The 19,036-nt window shown below is 33.2% G+C and overlaps 1 protein-coding gene across 7 annotated transcripts in view; it reads right to left on the bottom strand.

Annotated features, from left to right (window-relative positions):
- EPHA6 (EPH receptor A6) overlaps positions 1-19,036 on the bottom strand; it is an 881,667-nt gene that overhangs the window by 483,617 nt on the left and 379,014 nt on the right. For all 7 annotated transcript variants that reach the window (XR_012918632.1, XM_076001069.1, XM_076001078.1 and 4 more), the window contains one exon: positions 18,475-18,810. Coding sequence is in view for 6 of the 7 variants with exons in the window: in XM_076001069.1 (XP_075857184.1) it covers positions 18,475-18,810 (336 nt within the window). In the remaining variant the exon portion in view is untranslated. The remainder of the gene's footprint in view (positions 1-18,474; positions 18,811-19,036) is intronic.

Raw genomic sequence — 19,036 nt, 5'->3', positions numbered from 1 at the left:
AGTTAAGAACTCAACAGCTCAGATCGATGAAAAACGGTTTTAAAACTAAATGCCCTGCAGTTAAATCCTAGGGGCTTGACCAAAAAGTGCTTATTGCACAGAGATGTTGCTGTGGGAAGACAACCAGTATTCCACTCTAATGGCTGTTTATAAATCACTATCAAAACTGTGCATCTTGTAACAGTGCCATGTAAATTTGCTCCAAGATGGAAACTATTTTTTGCTAAACCTTTCTTAAAAGAACCCCCCAAGGTAAGCATCTCCCTCTGGCAAATCTCATCTTTGATAATTCAAAACTCTTTATCCAGCATTGCTCATATTTGAAGAAGCAGACTACTAAGACCTAGTTTGTAATTCTGCATGAAAAATTGTCTCCTAAATTAAATGAGCACAATTCTATAACTTTCTTATCAAAGACTGACTGTGATGTAAATCTTGACTCAGTGAAGGCTTGTTGAGATGCAGACATGAAGAATTTTGCTTTCTACAATCCTGACAGAAACAAATTGTGAAAATTTGTTCTTCCTGCATGGCTTCATAATCCCAAGGTTTACCTTACACTCCTTATGAGACCAATCTAAATGCTATTCTTCCTTTAGGGTAAAGCTCCTCCAGAAAGTATTCCAGCTCAAGTAAGCTTTTCTCCTTTTACCTAAAGTATTTATAATCTCTATAATTTAATGCATACCTTAAAATATACTCCTTTCATTCTTTACTAGAATTTTCTGGTCTGCTAACCTTGGCTTCCTAATTAGAGTAAGGTTTTTGAGGTAGACCACACTATCTCTTCCTTTCTTACCTCTACATGTGATGGAATTGATCACTCATGTATAATGGCTTAATACATGTTTGTTCAATCATGTGTTAATCAAATATTTACTGAGCATCTCCTTTTTATGTAATGCTGTTTAAGGATTCAGGGATACAATGAACCAAATAATAAAATACACTGAGAAGTCCAGCCCTCTTAAAGATAACATTCTACTGTTGAAAAACCAAGTTACATTTAGAAAGTATCACACATCACGGAATTAAGTGATGGAATAAAGAACACACACAAGTCACTTTGAAGAAAGTAACTTAGGCATAATCTTGGGAAATAAATTTATGATAAAAGCAAATGAGAAAAAAATATTTATAAGGTTGAAAGTGAGAGTGGAGTGTGAAAAAAAGGAAAGAGAAGACATTCTGTTGTTATGCCTAAAGAATTAAAATTATTTCTATTTATGTAGTCAAGTTTTTAATGTACTACATTTTTTATTTTTTGAAAACCATAAGGATATTTCTTCTTACTAACAATCAAAGGATATGAACTTGAACATGGGAGGAAATATTACTGAGCCACTTCACTTTCTACAAACAATTGTACAACTTGAAGTCACCATGGCAAACTTTTGAGAATACCTCAAAATATTACAGTGTAAGGCCTCTAGCAGGAGCTGTATGCATGGAAAGTTAAAATAAGATTTTAGGAGAGGTATTCTTTTTTTAGTGGAGGTGTAGAAAAATTTTCGCGTATTTACAAACTGTTATTTTCTTATTTTTATTAGATCAAGTGTTTCAAATTATATAGAAGGCTGATTTTAAATATGAAAATATTGTACACAGTCATTGACTATTAGAATGTCATTATGTTATCTAATGCAATACACTAATTTTGTAGGTAAAGCATCTAGAGAGATTAAATGACTTGACTGAATTTACACAGCTGGCTAGTAGCACTTTAGGGACTAAAACTCAGAGTTGATCAGTTTCTGACCAGCTGTTTTCTGCCTCTATAAATGAATAAACTACTGGACATTTCAATAGAAATAAATAGTGACATTATGAGTTATAAATCCATGAGTATGCAGATGGTAAATAGCAGACTAAACTATGTACACAGGATGTGAAATTTGGGGCCCTAGAGATCCATGAAACCAAAAAGACAATAATCCTTCCTGTGTATTTTCAGGGCATTCATGCTTAGGTTTATACAACAGAACACAATGCCTTCTGTAGATCTGTTTCAGGATGATAGGTCTATAAACAGAATGCCTCTGGTTAATGTTCTTAGTGAGTACTTTACAACCAAGGGGTAAAACTATCATGGCATTAAAACTGTAAAAGGGACCAGGCTCACGTCTGTAATCCTAGCACTCTGGGAGGCTGAGGCGGGCGGATTGCTCCAGGTCAGGAGTTCAAAACCAACCTGAGCAAGAGCGAGACCCCGTCTCTACTATAAATAGAAAGAAATTAATTGGCCAACTAATATATATAGAAAAAATTAGCCAGGCATGGTGGTGCATGCTTGTAGTCCCAGCTACTCGGGAGGCTGAGGCAGCAGGATTGCTTAAGTCCAGGAATTTGAGGTTGCTGTGAGCTAGGCTGACTCCATGGCACTCACTCTAGCTTGGGCAACAAAGCGAGACTCTGTCTCAAAAAAAAAAAAAAAAAAAAAAAAAAAAAAAAAGAACTGTAAAAGGTTCCTCTTTAAGTGTGGTAGAAATTCTGTGTGTGTGTGTGTGTGTGTGTGTATGTATGTACATACACCCACACATCGAACTTACTAATTTATAGCAAATAAATATTTAGTGCATAGATTTTATGTGACAGGAACTATGGTAGGACATGGGGATATAAATATTACTTACAATCCAATAGATAAGATTGACGTATAATTGAAATGCATAGTATAGTAAGTACTATGATAGTGTAAATATAAAGAGCTATAGAAGGATAAGCAGGGCCAGATCCTGAAGGACTCTGCAAATCACTTTAGAGAAATAACCATAGATACACTACACAGGGGAAACCACTGCCAACATTTCACAATTTTGCTATTCGTTTTCTTATAAATATATATATATCTATATACACACACACACACACACATCAATTGTCACATAACTGGGGTGATGGTTTATAGAGGTTGTCTAATGCTGATAAACATAACACAATATTGTAAAAATTATGCTCATTCATTAAGCTTGTTATTCCATCTTACAGCTTAGTATATTTTACTTTTTATTTATTGTTGTCATTTAGGATATTTATACCTTTTCCTATTATAAATAATGCATGTTTATGCACAGATATAGTTTTTCTATTTGCATTATTTTTCCTATATATTGATGATATATGGCAATAGTAGTGGATTTTAAGACTATAATAATTTTAAGGTGCTATATACACACTGCCAAATAATTTTCCAGTTACTCCTGTAGTGGTATGAGAACTTTGACCAAATCATACACCAAGCAGACATAAGCATTACCATCTACCAAAAAATATCAACATGTCCAATTTAATCACAAGAATATTACCAATCATTACTGTTTTAATTTGCATTTTCTTTGATTTGTAGCAAAAGTTTGTTTTTTTAAAACACATATTAGGCAATTGCATTTCTTCTGAGAATTGATTGCTTTTGTCCTTTGCCACTTTTTTACCATGGTCTATTCATTACAAATATTTTTCCCTGGTTACCATTTATTTTCATTTTGCTTTTACTGGTTTTTGATGTATGAAATATCTATTAAACCCATCTTTCTTTTTCTTTGTAATTTTCTGTATTTCTCTGTTCATTGTTTATATATTCACTTATTTTTACCATGTATCTGTTTAATCATTTGGAATTTGTTTAGGGTATTTTTCAGTTAACGATCTAACTTCAAACATTTTAAATAATAATTTTCTCCCAACAAATTTTATTCAATAATGAATACTATTCCCACTGGTTAGAGATATATTCCTTATCCCATGTCAAATCTCTTTGTGTCTTAAGAACTTTTTTCAAGGCTATCTCTTCTGTTCCTTTGATCATAATCTATTTTTATGCTCTCCTTGAAAAAACTAATTCCTGAAATATGAGCTAATTATTCATTAGTTGATTTTGATTTAATATACTTCTCACATTTTAAGGGGACATTCCTGGATGAGAAACCATGTTAAAAATTACCATATCCAAATGAAGCAACACTATATTTTGCATTTATATAACACCTTCATTATCCAAGCAACAGCTGACTTTTTCAATATACCAACACAACACACTGCAATTTTGGACAGTATTATGGAAAACAAAACTTTTACACAGAAAACATGGAATGAGAAAAGCAATATTGCTGAAAAATGAAAATTTGAAAAGAGTTTCACTGTCGCCCTTGGTAGAGTGCTGTGGCATCATTCTAGCTCACAGCAACCTCAAACTCCTAGGCTCCAGCCATCCTCCTGCCTCAGCCTCCTGAATAGACCACAAGCATGCACCACCATGTTCAGCCAATTGTCTTTCAATTTTAGTCACCTGGCTAATTTTTTTCTATTTTTTTAGTAGAGACAGGGTCTTCCTCTTGCTCAAGCTGGTCTCGAGCTCCTGAGCTCAAGCAATCCTCCTGCCTCAACCTCCCAGAATGCTAGGATTACAGGCACGAGCCACCACACCTTGCCATAAAAGGACTTTTTATGCCAAATTCAGTACAGCAATATCATCTGTTTGGCATATCTGGGATAAATTTAGACAGTGAAGATTCTTAGTGTGTGGTTGTTTTAAATCTCAAACATATTTATTCTTCTTAGTCGTTTAACAAACAGGCAACAATGACTTTAGCACTCTTTGACTCTAAAATGATATTACAGTTTTCCTGAAATCAAGTCCCTATTGGCCAAATTTATGCAAAATAAAGTATAACTCTTCCTACACTCTGCCTATAATGCTTCTGACACCTTGATAAGCGATAATTGGTTTAAAAGTCACATGAGTGCAGGTGTATGAGTTAATTCTTTCCACTGAGGTGGGACCATGAGCCACCAGAGGGAAAAGAAAAAAAAATGGAAAATATGGAGTGAAATTAAAATTAATAGAGATGGTACCAGAGAAGACCCCATATAGCAAAAGCAATCTTAAGCAAAAAGAACAAATTGGGAGGCATCAATTTACCAGACTTCAAGCTATACTGCAAGGCTATAGTAACTAAAACAACATGGGACTCACACAAAAACAGAGGCATGGACCAATGAAACAGAGAACCCAGATATAAAATCATTCTCATATAGCTATCTGATCTTTGACAAAGCAGACAAAAACATACACTGAGGAAAAGAGTCCTTATTCAATAAAATGGTGCTGGGAAAACTGGATAGACATATGTAGAAGACTGAAACAGGATCCGCACCTCTCACAAAAATCAACTCATGGTGGATAATAGACTTAAACTTAAGGCATGAAATTATAAGAATTCAAGAAGAAAATATTGGAAAAATCTTATAGACATTGGCCTAGGCAAATAATTTATGAAGATGACCCCAAAGGCAATCACAGCAACAACAAAAATAAATAAATAGGACCTGATCAAATTAAAAAGCTTATGCACAGTCAAGGAAATTATCACAAGAGCAAAGAGACAATCTACAGAATGGGAGAAAATATTCACATGCTACACATCCGATAAAGGGCTGATAACTAGAATCTATGTAGAACTCAGGAAAATCAGCAAGAAAAAAAATCAAACAACCCTATCAAAAAGTGGGCAAAGGCCATGAACAGAAACATTTCAAACGGCAGACTAATGGCCAACAAACATATGAAAAAATGCTCAACATCTCTAATCATCAGGGAAATGCAAATCAAAACCACATATGATATCACTTATCTCCAGTGAGAATGGCCTTTATCAAAATGTCCCAAAACAATAAATGTTGGTGTGGATGCAGAGATACAGGAACACTCATACACTGCTGGTGGGACTGCAAACTAGTACAACCTCTACAGAAAGTAATATGGAGATACCTCAAAGAGCTACAAGTAGAACTACCATTTGACCCAGCAATCCTATTACTGGGCATCTACCCAAAGGAACAAAAGACATTTTATAAAAAAGATATCTGCACTAGAATGTTTATAGCAGCACAATTTACAATTGCAAAGATGTAGAAACAACCCAAGTGCCCATCAATATGTGAGAAGATTAATAAAATACGATATATGTATACCTTGGAGTTCTACTCAGCCACAAAAAAACAATGGTGATCTAGCACCTCTTGTATTATCTTGGATAGAGCTGAAGCCCACTCTACTAAGTGAAGTATCACAAGAATGGACAAACAAGCACCACATGTACTCATCATCAAATTGGTATTAACTGATCAACAGTGAAGTGCACATATAGTCGTAACATTCATCGGATGTCAGGCAGATGGGAGTAGGAAGGGATGGGCATATACACACTTAATAGGTGCAGTGTGTACCATCTTGGGGATAGACACACTTGAAGCTGACTCGGGTGAGGCAAAGGTAATATATGTAACCTAAATATTTGTACTGCCACAATATGCTGAAAATAAATAAGAAATAATATAATTTGGGACATGCATATGAAAAGTTTAGAGAATGATATTCAATTCCATATTAGTATAAGAGTGAGGATCTTTGCCTTGATGAGTAATTAAAACTTTATCCAATTCTTCATAAATAAAGAATGAGGTTATGTTAAGATGTATCACAGCATAAGGTCTCTCAGAAAGCCTACATAATTTAGTTACTTTTTGCATTTCATCCATCACTGTGGATTCTTCTTTTGTTTAGAAAATGGTTAACAAAAATTATATAATATTAACTTTGAAAATTTTATATCTGTCAAAGAAATTGTTTTTTCATAAGTTGACTATATCTAATATTTTCTTTTAAAGTATTGATAAATTATATGGCATGACACTTACCAATAACCAACATTTATAGCTTTATTAAATCAGTATTAGGGCAATAATGTTTAATGAGATTTTAACATAAACCAATAAGACTTTATTCTCACTATATTGTGTCAAAATTTGACATAAGAAAATAATTACTTTAATTTATGTTACATTTAAATTACTAATTGAGTATTTAAAAACGTGTTATGTTTTTAGATGTCTGCATTAGAACCAGCTTAGTTATATAAAAGAATCTATAACACCATGCAATATATCAAGATTAAATTTTATGGCTTCTAAAATAATAAATTTTTAAATAAATAATTCCCAGTTTTAAGGATTTGAGCTATAAGAGAGAATTGAAACCCAATGTCTGTTCATCACCAGGACCTGTGCACTATTTAAGGTAGTGGGTTTTTCTCCTTGTCTGGAATGTTACCTGTAGGCACCGTGACCTTTGCCAGAATGACCCATGGAAGCACTCAAATTTTGAAAAAAAAGCCCTTTAATTTTTTTCAATCTCATTTTTCTTTTGGAGAGTCTTTTCTTTTGGAGCCTAACATTTCCATAGCACTCATTTGAGAGAATGACTGAGTCTCTCAGAGTATCTTGCAAAAAAATACATACAAGGGATACTTCTGAATAATTCTTTGTTTGATATAGTTTCACTCCTCTGTGGCCCTTTTAACATTTGTGACTATTCATACAGAACACTTCTCTAGTCTACTAGAAATGCAGAATTGGAGATGAATGGAAAAAGCTGGGATCAGGATGATAAACTCGCAAACTGGAAATAAGTAGGCATGATCTAACTGGAATGTTCTATAGATGGTCTTGCTGTCTACAAAGAGTGATGATACAAAGAATGGTGACCTTCCATCTCCTGAAGTATACTTTTTTTTTTATTGCAGCATATTATGAGGGTACAAATGTTTAGGTTACCAATGCTGCTTTTGCCCCACCTGAGTAAGAGCTTCAAACATGTCCATCTCCCAGATGGTAGAATAACATTTCTACTGGCAATTGTAAGATTTTAGGTGAAATACATGCATGGAAGGCCAACCTAAAAGAGTCAATTAATAGATATAAGAGGAATGAAAATCTTTCATAGAGATCTCTGTAATAGGATAAGACTAACATTTATTTCAGAATGTATACGTGCATCCCGCCTGTTGAATGGTAGCTGAACTACATTTTCTTAAGGTTCTTTCAAGCATGTAAAATTTGTTACCTTATAAGTAAAAACTAATATGAACAGGCAAAAATTAGGTAAATAAAATTCAGATGGTAGAAAATAATTTATTTCAAGAAATAATTCTGCAAATCAGTTATAGTTTAAATTTAAATACATAATTAAGTTACATTTCAGGTAGTATTTAATTGTTCACCTCTTAATACAAGTATCTCACATATTGTAAAAAAGGTAAAGATGGCAGTTGAACATTTTAAATAATCACAACTGCTTAGCACATTAAACATTCATTCTCATAAAAATAGAATGAGGAATATCTTTCAATTTCTAGAAATCTGAATGTGTAATTCCTATCTACAACTGATCAACACATTTATGACAAATAAAAAACTTAAAAACATCAAATTCTGAAATAGGATATAACTACTAAATAAACAGGTCCAAAGGAAATCTAAACTCATAGACAATTGCCAACTATTTATATAAAGAAATCTTGAAATAGGAAGTTAAAATGGGGAGGGCATTCATTCACATGAGCATTATAAAGTAAAAAGTAATGCACATTTTAGAGATTTAGTGATTCAGCAGAAGATTAAAATAAGTTTTATAAAGACCAAATGAAAGGGAACAGCAAGCACGTTTATATTTACATGTTATAGATATATTTATCATCCTTGATTATTTACTTGCTTTAATGAATGAATACTGAACAAAAATGTAAGCTGAATCATAGTTTAAAAGGATGAATACAAATAATTTAAATGAGTTACATCATAATTATTTTGAGGAAAAAATGCTTTTCTATTTAGGACCCATCTTGAAAAGTGACAAATATAACAATACATAGCAGAGCACAAAGATACTAATAACAGAAATCTACCCTCAGGTCTATTAGTATATCAAAATAATTAGAATAGCGTTAGGCAAATAATGGAACTATCTTTCAATTTTCTGTTTTTAATTTTTCATTACTAAAAGCTTTTCTTGCTGCCTAACAGAATAAATGCGTGGTCAAACAACTAGACTTTCTTTCATAAAAATAGATAAATGAAATGTCAACATTCACTGCCTGTCATATCACTATTTAATCATTTATTACTTTATACACATTTTGAGGGCTTGTGTACTAAGTAACATTTCAGGCACTCCGTTCTTAAAATGTATATTGAATCAGATATATATATATATTTTTTTTAACTTAGACAAGCTCTCACTTCCACATTATGGAGAATGAAAGACTGTTAGCTGCTCCACAGCAGGCACCAGGTTTCAAACACTCACACACGTATCTTTTCTATCACTACATGACACATAGCACAGTACTTGGTGTGTCACAGTCACTGACTACATTGGTTTATTGAATAATAGAGGTAAATTGGGAAAACAATGACATTAGTTTGAAAAGTGTTTTCAGGGCTGGCTTCATGAGTGTGTGATTTGTATATTGCACAGCTCCCTCAACCCACTTAGGATTTACTGCTCACTGATGGCATCTTGAAATTCTTAATAATTTTTATCTTGCACCCATCTTTTGTAAATGAAGACTAACTGGAAAATGCAGCACATGCTGGGGAGCTTGAAGCCCAGGCTCCAGTCAAGGCGAAGCTTCCGATCACCTCACTATACCCACAGGATAGGTTCTCCCTGGCACATTCCCCTGCCCTAAGCCATGCAGGCTTCCAATCTAAACCCCTACCCCATGATTAATGCCACAATCCACTTGGGTTGGGTGAATGTATTGACCTCAGCGGAGGGAAAACCACATTTCTGGGTTGCCTCCTGTCTCCAGTGGGAGATCTGCACATCATGGGAAGGATTTAGGATGGGTCTCCTGACACTGGAACGTCTTGGGGTGTATTGTGTGTACATGTGTCTGTCTCCCTTGGAACCTGGGAGAGTTTTGAGCATCTAGATGTGTGTGTGTGTGAGTCTGTCTGTCTGTCTGTCTCTCTCTCTCTCTTTCCAGGAACCTAGGAGAGTCCTCATTGTCCTGCTCAAGTATCCCTGGTGCAGAGGGAGTGCTATCTAGGCAGACTCAGAGCCTAGGGGGAAAGGATCCTCTCTGTTTCCTTCCAACCTTTATGAGTCTGGTTTACTTGAGACACCTTGAGAAAAGGAAGTTGGGGTGAGGGCAACTACAGAAAAATAAATTTTATAATTTTTATGATTTCATTGTTATAAATACAAAGCATTTGAAACTGGCGTCGAGCAATATAAAGATAAATGGTAGAGTTTATGCTAATAATTTGAAATTTTATTTTATTTGCTTAGAAGGACATTAAATGGCAAATAAAAAGCACCATGACAAGTTGAGAGAGAGGGAGAAATCACTGGAGGAAGAAGCGCTGTACTTTAGCACATTTCACGTCCCTTCTTTTCTGCTTTTTGAACAAAGGTCCTGCATTTTCATTTTCTACTGGACATCACAAATTATACAGATGGAATTCACTGTTTTATAATCTAAACCAAATGGAAAAGTGCTGAAGAATATATAAAAAAAACCCACTACTTAATCTAAAGATGTTATATGGTATTTTAGTCTGATTTAAAGGTCAGAAATTTAGTTTTTCAATCTTTATAACTGAAGTATTTTTAAGTATGAATATTACATTCTTAATGATCAGAATAATCTGTCAACCTTGAAAATAGTTGTTTTGTTTTATTATTACACATTAATGTGTTTTCAATCCTTGTAAATATTTACTCTAAAGTAAAAGAGGCTTTTAGAAAATAATTAAAATATAAAAACTCAGTGTTTAACAGTAATCAGTTATTCAAATCAATCAATTTATTTTGTAGGCAGAGTTTAATGAAATAAAATTGGCTCCATTTTCAAAACAAAGAACTGTATCAACAATGGGCTAAACAGTTAGCTAGACATTTGTCTAACCATAAAGTAGAACCTATATAATAGGATAGTTATAGATTATAGAGAGTATGATCATACACACTTACCTTCAATTCAGTTGGAAATCTGCTAACCTGGTTTATTTTTACAGGATTGAAAGTATTATATAAATAACCTCTACTATTATTATTTTCAATTTGTACAAATTGCATTAAAATTGTTTATGTAGTAGTAGAGGCACCAAAACACCAACAAGGTCTTATTATTTTATACTAAAGAAAATATGTAGTCATCTTTCTTACACAATTTGCAGATGAACATCCCTCCAAGGAAACAGCTGATCACTATAAAATCCAAGTGCTTAAAATCAAGTTTAGGATTAAACACATTTCTCTAGCAATGTATGATCATAGACAAAAGCACATGATTGCTTTTAAAGGATGGGTTAGTGCTGACTAAAATCTTTTGTTGAAAATTCTGTAGGTATAGCACCAGAAGATTTAGTGAGCATGAAATTTTGTATATGTTAAAGAATACATATGTAATAATAATTTCTTGTTACTTTCCAGGCATATTCCTTCTTGAATTTAAGGCTTTGCCCTTTTTATGCCTGGAATAGTCTTCTTTTATATATTCATAGGATTTTCTCTTCAATTCACAATCTTTTCAAGTGTCATGTTATTGAGAAAGGTGTTTTGGTTTCCTTGCATAAAAATTCCTTCTCCATTTGTTCTCAAATCCCTATTCATTCTACTTAGTTCTTCTTCATGGACATATTACTCTTTGGCAGTAAAATATAATGTCTATGAAAGAAGGGCATTCTTAATTAGTTGATGCTTTATTTCTTTTATTGCTATATCTTTAGCATATAGAATAGTTCCTGCTAAATAGTAAATATCCAATAAATATTTTTGAATGAATTAAATGAGTACATGAAAGATTAACTCATATTATCTCCAGCTTCTATTAGTGCAGTCAACAGTGATTTATTGTTACAGGTAACATAAGTGGAGGATACTCTTAAATAACACCTCATCTTTGCCCTCAAGAAGCTTACATAGTAGTTTAGAAGGCAAATTATTAAAAATATATATGATTATGGTCCACTGAGATAGTAATATTGTAGTGTTATACATAAATTTCTGAGAAAAGTTGTTCAATTTTTATACCTATCGACTGGGAGCCAAGTCACTGACCAACTCTCAAGGAACTAATTTCTAAGGTCTAAGAGCCTTCTCTATATCTTTCAAAATTACTCAAAATATGCATGCCACAAAAAGACACTAGACTTGGAAGTTGATGTTTCTCAGAAGACAAAAGTTTGCAATCATCTAGATGCCATAATTTGATATTTGGCTAGACCATAAAGTTATTTAGTAATAATTAGCAGATTGACATCTCAATTATCTTCCATAAGTAAAATATTCAGTGTGCTATTCAGAGGAGAAAGGAAAATTTTATACTTTATTATAAGGTATCTGTACCTCTTGACTATGTAATTTGTTTATGTGTAAGAAATATGAAAAATACAAATAGTACAGCATCTCTATTATTTAAAACATAGTTATTGCCTGTTTTTAAAAGCAAAATATTATGCCCCTGGGTGGTATATGATATACTTTTAGTAAGCATTTAAAACTTTTACACTGATGTTTTAAAACTCTGATTAGAGCTTCCCAAGTTTTAGAAGAAATATTTGCTGTCAACATTTTTATGTCATGAATCACATTTATGGATTTACGTATGTTGAACCATCCTTGCATCCCTGGGATGAAGCCCACTTGGTCGTGGTGATTTTTTTTTATGTGCCAATGAATTTGGTTTGCTAGAATTTTATTGAGAACTTTTGCACTTGTATTTGTAAGGAATACTAGTCTATCGGTTTCTTTTTGGGGTGTGTATTTGCCTGGCTTGGTATCAAGGTGATACTAGTTTCATAGAACAAGTTGGGGAGAATTCCCTACTTCTTGATGTTATGAAATAATTTCTGTAGTATGGTGCCAATTTTTCTTTGTAGGTCTGATAAAATTCAGCTGTGAAACCATTTGGTCTGGGACTTTTTTGCTGGAAGAGTTTTCATTGCTGCTTCAATTTTGTTGTTCCTTATTGGTCTGGTTCAGGAGTTCTATTGCTTCCTGATTGAGCCTTGGGAGATTGTGTTTCCAGGAATTTGCCCATTTCCTCAATGTTTTCAAGTTTATGTGCACAGAAATAAGGACTACTATTCAGCCATAAAAAAAATGAATTAATACCTTTTGTGACAATCGGATGGAACTGGAGAGCATTCTCCTATGTATCAGAAGAATGGAAAAACAAACATCACACGTATACACTATTAAATTGGAACTAACCTACCAGCACTCATGTGCACAGATGGAAGTAAAACTCAACAGAAATCAAGCAGGTGGGAGGGGGGAAGAGGGAATGTGTAAAATCACACCTAGTGTACAATGTACACTATCTAGGTGATGGACACACTTATAACTTTGGCTCAAGCAGTTAAAAGCAATCCATAGAACCAAAACATTTATACCTCTGTAATATTCTGAAAAAAAACATTTGGAAACACAGTGAGGACTGTGAGAGATATCCAGAGACAAAATACATTAAAATGAAGATATAAAGATAACTGTTTACAGTCAATAATTACCTACTCTTGCATCATGCAAAAAATGGCATTTGAAATGGGCTGTATTTCCACAATGCCATGGATGTAAATCAAATAGACATCTCAAGTTTAGAAATATATAGTGACCTTTGTTGATTTAAATATATTTTCAATGTTGGCTTAATTAATTATTGCTGTCAGAGCAAATATATTACATCTGCAATCAAAATGTGAGCCTAAGGCAGATCTATACAGAACAGTCACTGAAGGGCAGAGATTGGGGTGTTAAATCTATATTTTAAGAAGCCAATGAATTGGACAGCTCACTTCTAACAATAATTGCTTTAAAGACCCTTTAGCAAATATCAGCAGAATTGGTTTGTAATTTAGCATGTCTTTCACTTTGAACATGGTCCCTAAAGGTTTTTAGGCATGTCAGGATATCTACAAACACAATTTGTTTCAGGTTGACTATCCATGATTAACATTACCCTTTATTGTCTAAGACCTAAATAATTCCTTTTTACTGAACTACACACCTTCATTTTCCTATAATGCACTGAAGATTAAAATCAAATGTTTTCTAGGTGTTGCTTTCCTGTTTGCTTTCTAAATGAACACCTTTGAAGACCATTTAAATAAACTATGAAAACAGAAGATTGCAAATATAGCTCTTAGGAATTATAGAAGTCAATTAATTAAGATGTATTGCAAAGATTCCTAATTATGAGAGTTAGTCTTAACTCTATAACCTTATTTATCAACTAGAATCAGAATAATCAAGGAATGTTTCTCCTTAACTACATCTAAGTGGTTCTAAGTGATTTGGAAAAAATTTTTTACATTTGTTATTTGTAAACAGGGAGCAAACAATTAAGTAAGGGTTGTTTAATGTGGATTCCTTAACATTTTTTGTTTGTGTTGCTTTGTTTTTGAGCTGAAGTCTCACTTCATTACCCAGGGGAGTGCCATAGCATCAGCCTAGCTCACAGCAATCTCCAACTCCTGGGCTCAAGTGATCCTCCTGCCTCAGCCTCCTCAGTAGCTGGGACTGCAGGCATGTGCCACCATGCCCAGCTAATTTTTTTTTTTTTTTTAACAGAGATGGGGTCTCACTTTTGCTCAGGTTAGTCTCAAACTCCTGAGCTCAAGCTATGCTCCGGCCTTGGTCTCCCAGAGTGCTAGGATTACAGGTGTAAGCCACCAGGCCTGGCCAATATTTCTTAAATATGTGAAAATATATATATATATATATATATATATATATATATATATATATATATATATAATTTAACTACATGAAAGGAAAGCTAAACCAATGCAAAACTTCTCTATTTTCATGTTCCAAACTATGCATACATAGAGTAGTAAAAACATAATTAATACAATTGTTTATGTTTTTGGTCTCTAATAAGTTTTCCATACTTATAACTATGAATTCATGATCAATGTTATTATTCTGCTTTCTTTTCCCTATTTGTGTTCCTGGTAAGGTATCAGAATCTTCTGACAAGTGGCTGATTTCCCCAACTTGTTACAGCTATTTGCAGACACACCTCATTTTTCCAAAATTTAGATGAACTTTTCAGCTTCTTTTCCAAATCCTGCTGTACTTCTGCCATATACTATCTTATATAGCATCAGCCCCTAATTCCTCAATTGCTCAACCTTTGCTTGGTTCCTTCTGTTCAAAATTCTTCCCTTTCTCCCAGCCTCATTTTGCCAAATCACATTCTACTTATACCTCAGAACAAAATTTAAATGCTGCTTCCTCAGGAAGAAACTCCCTTATCCTCTAGATTTGGAGAATATATGTTGTCAGAGCATTCTAGGCTTCTCCTTGGCAGGTCTTACAATACCAATTACATATTTGTGAAATTAGTTGCTTATTTTCTCCCTCCCTGCCAGACTTTAAGGTTTGTACGGACTCACTATGGTACTCAAGGAATACACTAAAATATATGTTGAATAAATTGAAAGTTTATAAGTAGCACATCACTTTTCCATTTTACTCTAAAAACAATAATATATAATCTATAGATAAGAAGGCAAACCATTTTAATGTGATCCCTTAGTCCAATAAAATTGTGTTATCAGATAACTTTGAAATATTACTAAGTCACTTGAAAATGAATTCCCAAAGATACTTCAACTGGAGTGATGGGAAATCCCTTCCTCTATTTTGCAGCAATAAAATTATCTTATTTAAGGCTGGCACAAAATGGTGTTACTTGAAATCTGGTTCTGGAATATACAGTTTCTATAAATTCCTTTTCAGTTCAACACCAGATTCTGACTCCTTCAGATATGGAAGAATAACTGATGCATCCACAAATTGAATTATTTATAATGCTACCCTTGCCTGGAATAATTGCATTTTCACAAATGTGATTCCCTAACTTTAGAATTTCATGCACAAGGAGAGAGGGCCATTTTAGTATCTCTCAAAATTATGACATGAAAGTAGTTGCTTATATGTAAGGCTGATCATAATATTTTATTAAGTATATATGTCATAATAATATAGGAACTTTACGTGCTTTCAAATAAATATATTTTGATTCTTTGTTATTATTTATATCTAAATCAAATTCAAATTAAATTAACATTTTATTAATATTCAAAGTTAAATTCATTGGAGAGAATTGCTTCCAATTGATACTATCCCTTCCCTTCTGGAAGGGATAGTATCAGTAAGGTATCAACATATGGATATTATATATTCTTTTACATTTAATATACCTTTTATTCCCCATATAGCAAAATGCTTTTAATGTATTACATCATTTTAAAAGTAAAAAAACATATATTCTGTCTTTCTGATAAGAAACAGACTAAATGTACTGTCTTTATAATTGCAGAATAAAACACTGCTGTATGTATGAAATTATGTAAACATATTTATATATATTTTGTTTAGGCTGATATATTTTCCCCAAATTAAGTTATTTTTACTCTATAGTTAGGAATAGTTATACTGGGTTGTATTTTTTGATCAGGTGGTGGCAATAAAAACCTTAGAAATAATCTGCTGAAGCAGAGAGGAACAGAGTCCCTAAACTGCTTTATGTTGAAGATATATTTTACAAGGTTTTGTTGATACTAAAGAAAATAGGGAAAGAAAAAATAGGAAAAAGGAATTCCATTGTAAACACCATAAAGCAAATTCTATGGTGTGGAGCTATTTGCTGAGTGAAGGGCAAAATTACATAGTAAATATAAAGACTGTAATTGTACAATGCTATGTCGCTTTTATTAGAGGCATTTCTGAAGATTAGCAAAGTAAATTTACGTATAACATTTTGAATATTCACATCCATTTCATATGCATTTTAGAATATTACAGTTTTCTTCCTGCACAGTTCATAGGTTTGTTTTTTAAATTTGCATTTTGAAATCATTATAGGTTCATGGGAATTAAAAATATATATATACAAGCAGGTTCTGTACATCCTTTACCTAGCCTCCTTCAATGTTAACGATTTGTATAACTATAGTTCAACAAGAAACCAGAAAACTGACATTGGTCTGATCCACAGGGCTTGTATATATGTATATATGTGCATGCACACACACAAAGCTCTATCCAACTTATATAGCTGCCTGTAACTACCACCACAATCAAATATATGCTAACACCACTACAGGGGTTTCTCCTTTTACCTCTTCATAGCTAAATTGTCTTACTCCCAACCTTTTACCACTGGTGACCACTAATCTTTTCTCCATATCTAAAATTATGTTAAATCAAGAATGTTATATGAGTGAAATTATATCGTACGCATCCTTTTGAGATTGATTTTTTCACTCAGCATAGTGCCTTTGAGATTCATTCAAGTTGGGTGTTTCAACAGTTTGTTCCTTTTTATTGCTGGGTAGTATTCCAGCACATTCAAGATATTGCATTTTAAATATCACCATATGCCGTCTTAGAGTATATTATGGGCTACATTGTGTTCCTACAAATTTATATATTTAAGTCATAATCCCCAGAATGTGACTTCATTTAGATAGGTCTTTAAAGAGTAAATAAGGTAAAATGAAGTCATATAAGTGGGCCCTTAATCCAATATGATTAATATCCTTATAAGAAAAGGAGATTAGGAGATGAGGGACAAAGGGAAAGACCATGTAAAGACATGGGATAAGATGCACATCTACAAGCCAAGGAGACAGGTCTCAGAATTAAATCAACCCTGTCAACAGTTTGATCTTAGATTTCTAGCTGACAGAACTATGAGAAAATAAATGTCTGTTGTTTATCCACACAGTCTGGTGTATTTGTTATGGCTGCCCTAGCAAACTAATGCAGTATATAAGAATAGTTTTATCTTTATAAATTTGCCTCATATATAAGTGCTCATTTACAATACTTTCTGCTATAAGGGAATCACTTGTGTACCCACATAATTTATGAATGCCTCTCAAGAGAAGTTTTTAAATCTCTGAAGCTTTTCCCATTTCATATTCTGCAGTATAATTATATTATGGGGGAATTAAAGAGAGAATATACTTGTAAAAATCATAGGAGTGTTCGTGCTTGACTATATTGTAGTAAAAATTTTTAGTGTTATAAAGAGAACATTTAAATGAAATCATCAGATTTTTATAGACAGTTTAACTACTTTTCACAAACTGCACATAGACAATAGCATTTGAACACATTCCTAGATTTTTTTGACTATTTCTTTTTAGAGTGGATAATGGTTAAAAATGGTGGCTAGAATGTTTTTACAAGATAGACATGAATTATAATTGAAATAAATTCTTACTGTTGGCTTTGACATGGAAAAGGGATGGCAGCATAAGTGGGACAAATGAAATTCAATTCATTAGGCAAAATGTTATTGGTTTATGATTTCCATTTGTAAGTAATATGGATTTACTTATTAAGATATATTGGTATATGAATATATCAAAAACAAATACATACACATTAGAAAGAAGCATTTCATCTTATTAACTATACTGCTAAAAAGTAATATCAAAATTATCTTTCTGCATCTAGGGAAAGAACAAGAACTAGCACCAGAAAACTACCTCTTTAGTGTATGGCATACGATTGTATTGCACTTCTGGTGAATATAGGCCCACTGGGAATATTAAGCATCAAAATGAATTATGAGGCTATGTTGAGAGAATAGCAGTGAAACTTACCATCTTGATCCGTGGTCACTGTGATAGCTGTGAATGGCTTGGGAGAAAAACTCAACTCAGAAACTCCGTTCATGGCTTCTATTTCAAAGGTGTAATTCACGTGAGACACAAAGTCAAGCACTATCACGGAACTGTTGATCAGGCCAGTATGTCTTGGGATGAAGCGGAGTCCTCCACCACAGTCCTCACACTGGCTGGTGTCTAAGCCACATTTCTTACAGATTACACTGTATGTGAGATCTTTTCTCCCTCCTGTGTCACTTGGTGGGCTCCATTCCAAAATAAGAGCTGTTTCATTGATGTTAAAAATCACATTCCTAGGAGCTGAAGGTGGCCCTAGAGAAAAGCAATTAAAAAACAAATGTACATGTATAGGACAATGAATTACACTAATGCGAAAACTTCATCAATAAATACTTGTTGGTCTTTTATATTAGTTTGATCTTGTTTCCTAAAGGGAACTATAAAAAACACATGGTTAAAAATATCTGATTAAGTCTAGTAAGGAAGGTGTCTTTAGGCATATGGATGATCTATTCATCTATTCTAACTTTTCAGTATA

The sequence above is a fragment of the Microcebus murinus genome, chromosome 1 (genome assembly GCF_040939455.1).
Source record: "Microcebus murinus isolate Inina chromosome 1, M.murinus_Inina_mat1.0, whole genome shotgun sequence".
Taxonomy (NCBI): Eukaryota; Metazoa; Chordata; class Mammalia; order Primates; family Cheirogaleidae; genus Microcebus; species Microcebus murinus.
The sequence above is the reverse complement of the archived record's forward strand: the minus strand, read 5'-3'. Positions and strand labels throughout refer to the sequence as shown.